This window comes from Helianthus annuus, chromosome 3 (genome assembly GCF_002127325.2).
Source record: "Helianthus annuus cultivar XRQ/B chromosome 3, HanXRQr2.0-SUNRISE, whole genome shotgun sequence".
Lineage (NCBI taxonomy): Eukaryota > Viridiplantae > Streptophyta > Magnoliopsida > Asterales > Asteraceae > Helianthus > Helianthus annuus.
The window spans coordinates 175,352,886-175,360,523 of NC_035435.2; the positions used below are offsets into that span (position 1 = coordinate 175,352,886).

Sequence of the window (7,638 nt, forward strand, 5' to 3'; positions counted from 1 at the left end):
GAGTTTGAATTAGTCAATGAAAAGTCAAAACCGAGCTGAGTTTCAAACTAGTTAAGGTTTTGTCAACGAAAAGAAGAGGATTATAGACGGTTAGCGTACTCAAAGCACAAGTCAGAAAACCGAGCTAATCAGCCATCCTCTGCACGCCACCTAATCGTTCATCTTCACTTTTAAAACTATCCAGATGCATACAGTCGATGAAGCCAATCATCCATGCCCTCACATTTCACAGTTGAGTACTATAAACCGAGGGTGCGACAACGGTGTTGCCAAAGTAGCCACATAAACCGATCGCACTACCCGACTAATACACCAAGTATATGTATACCGACAACCGACTTCGGGTTGGGCTCCCAATCCAGTCAAAAAACCAGTGTTTTAAAAACCGGTAAATACCGGCCGGTTATACCGGTATTACCGGTTTCGGATGCAATTCCGGTACGAAACACCCCGGTAAATAAGTGAAACGGCATAAGATTCGTATCGGTGGTAAAATCCGGTATACCGGTTTAAACCGTAATACCGGTACCGGCAAATGGTTAGTTTGGTTTGAGTTTTTAGTATTCTAGAGTTTCATCAGATACATATACCATCGATCGACATTCAAAACCATCATCACTTATGGTTCTTCACTTCATCCACAAGATTCAGCTCCATCTTCATCAGTTCATCACTCCATCTTATCATGCTTCCAGTTCCATCTTCATCGGTAGTTTTACTTATTTCAATAAAATAATCTGAGAGTAAATAGATTCATAAGTGGGTCAAAAAGTGAAAGACTTGAAGCAATTCGATGTATCTCTCTCTCCATATATATGTATATATGTATGTCTATACGGGTAAAGCAATGTAATGTGAAAGATTGTATTTTGAAACTTGAAAAAGAAAGGGGACCTGATAATAGTTATATTATAATTTATTATATTAATGAAAAATATTAAAACTGATAGTTATGTCAAATATAATTCATGTACATATGTATCTCTATGAAATTATAGAGTTAACTAGTTCATCCGGTTGAACCACCCGGTACAATCCGGTTCTACCGGTTGAACCATTTTTAAGGTCATCCCGGTATGATTTAAAAACCGGTTTTTAAAACATTGCAAAAAACCATTCATTTTTGTATTGTGAAAAAAATATAGAACCGAATTAATCAAACCGAATCAAACCGTATACACCCCAAACCAATAAACTGAGAAAAAACAAACAAGACTGCTTTCTCTCTCACACACACAAATACAAAGACAACAAAACGCACACATTTCGCCACAACGAGATCTCTCTCACTCTCGCTAGATTCGCCGACGTCGGTACCGGAGATTCCTTCTACTCTTCACCGCCGGCGAACCTCCTCTTCCTCCCTACTTCACCGGAGCTTTTAAATTTACAAAAAAAGTTCTAAAAAAATGAGTACCGGAGACCTACTCAGCGTTGAGCCTCAGGAGCTTCAATTTCAATGTAAATTACACGATTTCACTACTCTATCACTTACTTTATTCTGTGATTCTGTTATTCGTTTCAGATCTGTTGCGTCTTACTCACACTGAGTTGTGAATTTTGTGTTGCGGTTTTGTCTTTTACAGTTGAATTGAGGAAGCAGATCTCATGCTCCATGCAGTTGACGAACAAGACGAACGATTATGTGGCGTTTAAGGTACTCTTATTGTTGTAATTAGTACTAAATTGTTATGCTTTTGAATTTTTTGATGTGAAGGGTTTTTTTTTTTTTTTTTTTTTTTTTTTTTTTTTTTAATTAAGTATTTGAATAAGTTGTTTAGATGTTAGTGTTGTGGAGTTTTGCAGGTTTTTGTTTGAAAGTTAAAATAAGGTTATATATAAGTAGGATTTAGTAAAGCTAAATTTAGGAGTGTTGTCAAAAGAGTGAAAATAGTGCTAACTATTTAAAGTAAATAATATTATAGGACTCTAATTCTTGAAGTGGTAAACTTGCAATATTTTATTTTTTTGTTTCACAAGTTAGGGGAATTAATTTCTTTTGAGTAAAAGAATTGCAATTGCTGTCGTTTCGATTATTCATACTAGTAGGCGTTCGATAGGTGTAAAAAGACCGAGAACAGGATCATGAACTAGTTCAGGATACAGTAAATTACGATTGTGGTATTCTTAGTTTGATCTGTTTTGCTGGAATATCAGGTGAAAACAACGAATCCGAAGAAGTACTGTGTTCGACCTAACACCGGGGTCGTGTTGCCTCATTCTACTTGTGATGTCACAGGTTTGTGCTTTTCCTTTTACTTTGAATATTTGTCTGTTTTAAATGCTAATTTTCTGGTCCCTGGTACTTGCATTGAGTTTTCAAATAACTTTTATTTTTAATTTATTTTTAAACTGACATTGGTTTTATGCATAGTTATTAAAGGCGCTAAGCGCACTTAAGGTCGCATAGGCCTCGCTTGGGGCCTAGGTGCAAAGCGCAAAAAAAGCGAGGGCTTGAGAAAAATTAAGCGCATAATGAAAAAAAGTTAAACAATATCAATTATATAAAACTATATATCATCTATTTAGAACCAAAAGTTCTAAAAATATTAGTGTATTAGGGTAGAAAAGTAGTTTTCCTTGGATAAAAGTAGAAATCTGGTTAGAATCTTGTCGGAATTTAGAGAATTTGGCCGGAAACTCTCCGGAATCTAGGAATCTCGCCGGAATCTGCGCCTGAACCGTCACCTAGAGAATTAAAGCGCAATTTCCTCGACTTAAAGCGCAACTACCTCGCCTCGCCTGAAAAATGGGCCTAGGCGCAAGAGGCGATGACTTTTAACAACCATGGTTTTATGCATGTATAGTTACAATGCAAGCTCAAAAGGAGGCACCTCTTGATATGCAATGCAAGGACAAGTTTTTGCTTCAGAGTGCAGTTGCGAGTCCTGGAGCCACTACTAAAGATATTACTCCAGAATTGGTATTTTTTAAGTTATGAGATTATGTTCAAAATTTTGATACCACGAATTTAAGGTTTAAACACCTCTTTTTGCAACAGTTCAACAAGGAAACTGGAAACAAAGTGGAGGAATGCAAATTAAAAGTTAATTACGTTGCTCCCCCGCAACCGCCTTCACCAGTAAGAGAAGGATCGGAGGAAGGTTCCTCTCCAAGGGCGTCAATTTCAGAAAACGGGACTATAAACACAACCGACTCTACTGCGGTGAGATTTTTTTTGTGTGTGTGACTGTATTATTCAAAAATCTTGATCATTTTTATGGAACTAACTTACAAAGTTATCGAATTTATTTAAACAGGTTCCAAGAGCACATGCTGAGTCTCACGAGAAATCGTCAGAGGTTATTGGCCGAGCTACTTATAATTATTTTCTGACCTACTGTTAATCAGTGCTCATATATATATATATATATATATTTTATATACTGCACATATTTGCTTGCTCACTCTATACTTTCAACTGTTCGTGTGTTTTTAGGCTAGGGCTCTTATTGCTAAGCTAACTGAGGAGAAGAATTCTGCCGTTCAACAATCTAACAAGCTTCACCAAGAACTGGTACTTAAACCTTTACTTATGCTTTGTTTATGTGTTACCAATAGTTCGTCATCCTAGTAACTGTACTCACAGGCCTAGTTAGTGACCCGTCCACTTCTTTTTACACCATAGAGTGAGTTTTGGACCGTTTTACATGACTTGAGTAACTCAAGTTGAGTTGATGACCTGATGTCCACTAATATTGTTGCTCTGCAAATACACGTGAGTTTGCATTGTCCAATTACAATTTAGAGGTGCCAAAATGGGAGGGTTGGAAAGAATGGATTACAGCCTGCAGGTACTCTTTTATTGGTGTTTAAACTTCAAAACTGGTCAGGTTGGGTTGACCTGCAACTGCAAATGCTTTTATCTATCCTTCTTTAACCCGTTTGTACAGGTATAGATCAAACATAAACCTTATAGTAAGATATAAAATGCCAATTAAGTTCTGTTTAAAGCTCTTTCTTTTTTTAGGCTACGCTAATATGTTGATCAGAACATGGTATTTCTAGGAATAGAAATGAGGTAAGAACAAAGTAACTGTCCAATTCGAGAAGGACTAAACCTCTAAATACAACTGAATAATCATAATAATTGTACCCTAACATAAATGAGTGTAGAGACTTAGGATTGAGATCAGTGACCTAATCCTTTGTTATAGGGAGAGAAGAAATAGGGGAGCTCGCCTTATGAACGCAACATTGATATGTGGGAAACAATTATGGATTTTAGCATGAGAGAAGCTTAAGTTCGTAGGCAACGTGAACCACTTTACGTTACCTACAGCGTAGGACGCTTCCGTACGCTTTAAACCAACCAAGGATTTCATGCGGATTATGCTATCTGTCAGACAAGCTTCAACATGTCATCTCTAGAGAGAGCAATGTGCTGTATGAATATCCAGCCCACGGTAGAAATGCACTATGCAGCTATAGCGGTCCAAAATCAAATATCGGTCAAGGGCTGATATTTGAGATATATAGGTTATCGCGGTGGGATATCGGTAATTTTAATATTATGCAAAATTTATATATAAAACATAAAACATATATAATATTAAATTTTAGTAGTAATATCAAAACTCAAAAGTGCCAACATTTGAAACATGATCCAATCATAAGCCATGAAATCTTCCTCCGCGTCCACATAAACCAAGGCATCCTAAATAACGGTCAAATATCGCTGATAATATCGGAGCAGATATTCCGGACCGACACTTGACACCGATATTTTTTAGAGGGCCGATAACCGATATCCCACCGATATTAACATAGGAAATGCACTCTATTCGGTTGGTTGTTTGTGAGCAAAGCAACGGAGAAGAGTTTGAGGCATCTTTTCATGTGGTGAGCCATACGCTATAGTTCATGCCAGAAAGTACTTAAGAAAATAACATCCCAATCCGAACCAAGGGATCGGGGAAAGTTGTGGAGAACAACACACCTGTATAAGTGAGTAGCCACCCCTTTTGCTGTGAATGGGTGATTAAGAGGATGAAGTGGACATATTTACTTAATCGATTTACCACAAGGATAGTGTTAAACTAAAGTAGTTGGATGAAGGAAATCCAACAATAAAATTGAGGTAAATATCAAATGGTACCAAATCCCGAAACCGAACCGGTACCGAATCATTTTCGGCACCCACCTTTTGGCTTTTTCGGGATCGTTTTTTCAATTGGTACGGTACAAGGTATTTTACCGAGTTTTATCTTCAAATACCGTACCATACCAAGCATATTCGGTACTAGTACCCAATTTTGGCGATTTTTGGGATCGGTACATTCGGTACGAGTACCGGTACCGGTACCGAGCTCATCGCTAATTTCTTGTGGAATGGGCAAGGGTTGGAGAAGTCCGGCTAGTGACAACTATGTTGGCTTTTCAAGCAATTCTTAACATGAGGCTGGACCACCTATTTCCAATTCGACCAAAAAACTGGGCTGCAACACGCTTAAGGGTCTTCGAATATCTCCCTTGACTCAACACAGGAATCGAGTGAGACTCAGAGTATCTTCTCTCTGAGTGTAGATCGGGGACGACCACCCCCATCTAGAGTTAAAACTTGCTTGAGGTCTCTCATGTAAGGATAAATTTGAGACTTTTCTGTCTTGTGAATAATGGAGAAGGTATATGACATCAGTTTCATTAATAGACGTTGTTGCTATTTAGTGGTTGAAACACACTGCTCCAACAAGAATTTAAGTGTAGTGTGGTGTCTTGACAAAAAAATGTCGACCCGTTTTCAAGGCTAACACGAAAGCAATTAATTCCCCGTCTTATGTCGAGAAACCTTTGCTGAAATAAGCAATATAAATGTTAAACTTGTATTAAAATAACTCCTATGCCCTTACAAAATGCTTCATGTTCCATCTTGGACACTAGTTCTAATGCCACGCTCATAGCGTTACACTGATCGAGGTTTGTGAATACGAACATCAACCTTCAACTCACCCTTTAAACCATTTAAGAAAATTCCCAGCAAACAATTACCGGACCAATTAGCAGTGCTCATAACGTTATACTGATCTAGGTTTGTGCAATTTTTTTTCTTCTCCGTTTTATGTATTGGATATCTTTGAGCAAATATTAGGATACCCTTAGGTCCAAAATTTTTTTTGGGATACCCCTGAGTTTTTCTTAAAATCGTATGGTGTTTCTGGTCGACCCGTTTAATGTTCATTTGCTAACATGAGTAATATCTAGTGACTTGGTAACTAATTTAAACAACCAATAACTAGCTTAAGTGAGCTTTCTTTTGTAATTTGCATCTTTTTTGTTGTTATCATTCCTTGTCTCTTATTCCCAATTAACAAAGTTAGGTTTATATATTTAGCTGGAGTTAGAGGAACCATATGGAAAAGATCGGAGAATCGGTAGTTGGGCCGTTTGGGAGTGTTATTGGTGGTGGATGGGGGAAGGTAAGGAGTGTTTTGGGTGGATATGAACGGCGTTTCTGGGAATAGAAATGTAGTAAGATCAAAACAATCGTACCCTAACATAAATCCAAACACATAGTTAGTATTCGTTGCTGAGGGAGATTGTATCACATGTCCTTGACGTTTACACACTTTCATGTGTTCACTGGAACGTGTGTGTTACTTGCATTCGTGTTCCATGGCACACTTGTGTAATAGCATATCATAATCAAACTTCGTTATATACTTATGGGTCCTAGTCGATTGGTCTAGTTTCTAAAACGTTGCGCTAATACATCCTTACATTATATAAACTTTGATTTTTATTTTGTTTTAGGAACTGTTGAGACGTCAAGGCAACAATAGCCGTGGTGGTATCCCGTTCGTATACGTTGTTCTTATCGGTTTGCTCGGGATTCTCTTGGGCTATTTGGTGAAATAAAAATCGAGTTTAAATCCATGGCAGAGACCCTGTTTTAGTAGTGTGATATGAGAAAACTGGTCAGAGTGAAATGCTTTGCTTTTCTTTTCTTTTCTTCTTTTAATTTTATTTTATATGTTGTGTAATTTTGGGTAAACACAAGATCCATTGTTTTGTCCACTGATTTGTTGTTACCATCGTAATCTAAGGTCACACGTTGGGTTTCTTATATTTGTTACACCATCATTTTAGTTCGTGTGACTTTGCCATGATTAAAAGGATTTAGGGGCTGTTTGGCAACATCTGAATGGTTAAGTGCTGAACCAGTAATAAGTATGAATCATTAAGTGCTGAACCAGTAAGAGGTCTGAACCATTAAGAGCTTGTATAATGCTTAACCGTTTAGAGGCAAATGTCTGACCAATTCAGATTAGAGGTCTTAACCATTCAGACTCTGTATAAATCTTAATCATTCAGAGGCAAATGTCTGAACCATTCAGACATATGCTCGTGAAACAAACAGTCTGAATCATTAAGTGCTGAACCAGTAAGAGGCCTTAATCATTAAGAGCCTCATTGAGAGGTAAACAAACAGCCTCTTACTTGATGTATCTTAAACAAACTTAAAATTGAATCCTAAAAGTGTATATATTTTTAAGTACCTTTAATTCAAGAGATTCAAATCCTCTATTGTGTTTGTATTGTTACCAGATCTTCCGTCCATATTTTATTTAAATATTATTTTTAAAAGTTATAATTTACGTACACGTTCAAAAAGTTAACTTTAAATAACAATATGTAAAA

At 37.1% G+C, this 7,638-nt stretch overlaps 1 protein-coding gene across 1 annotated transcript; it reads left to right on the forward strand.

Moving 5' to 3' along the window:
- The first annotated feature begins 1,202 nt into the window (after window positions 1–1,202).
- Window positions 1,203–7,065, forward strand: LOC110931038 (vesicle-associated protein 1-2). The gene is made up of 8 exons (XM_022174435.2): window positions 1,203–1,461; window positions 1,587–1,657; window positions 2,158–2,239; window positions 2,808–2,923; window positions 3,002–3,166; window positions 3,261–3,302; window positions 3,440–3,517; window positions 6,751–7,065. The coding sequence occupies exons 1-8, from the start codon at window positions 1,410–1,412 to the stop codon at window positions 6,853–6,855; spliced, it is 711 nt and encodes a 236-aa protein (XP_022030127.1). The 5' UTR covers window positions 1,203–1,409; the 3' UTR covers window positions 6,856–7,065.
- The last annotated feature ends 573 nt before the right edge of the window (window positions 7,066–7,638 follow it).

Coding starts and splice junctions, on each gene's coding strand:
- LOC110931038 (XM_022174435.2), top strand. CDS start 1,410: ATGAGTACCGGAGACCTACTCAGCGTTGAGCCTCAGGAGCTTCAATTT. Junction 1,462..1,586: donor TCAGGAGCTTCAATTTCAAT/GTAAATTACACG, acceptor TGTCTTTTACAG/TTGAATTGAGGAAGCAGATC. Junction 3,518..6,750: donor ACAAGCTTCACCAAGAACTG/GTACTTAAACCT, acceptor ATTTTGTTTTAG/GAACTGTTGAGACGTCAAGG.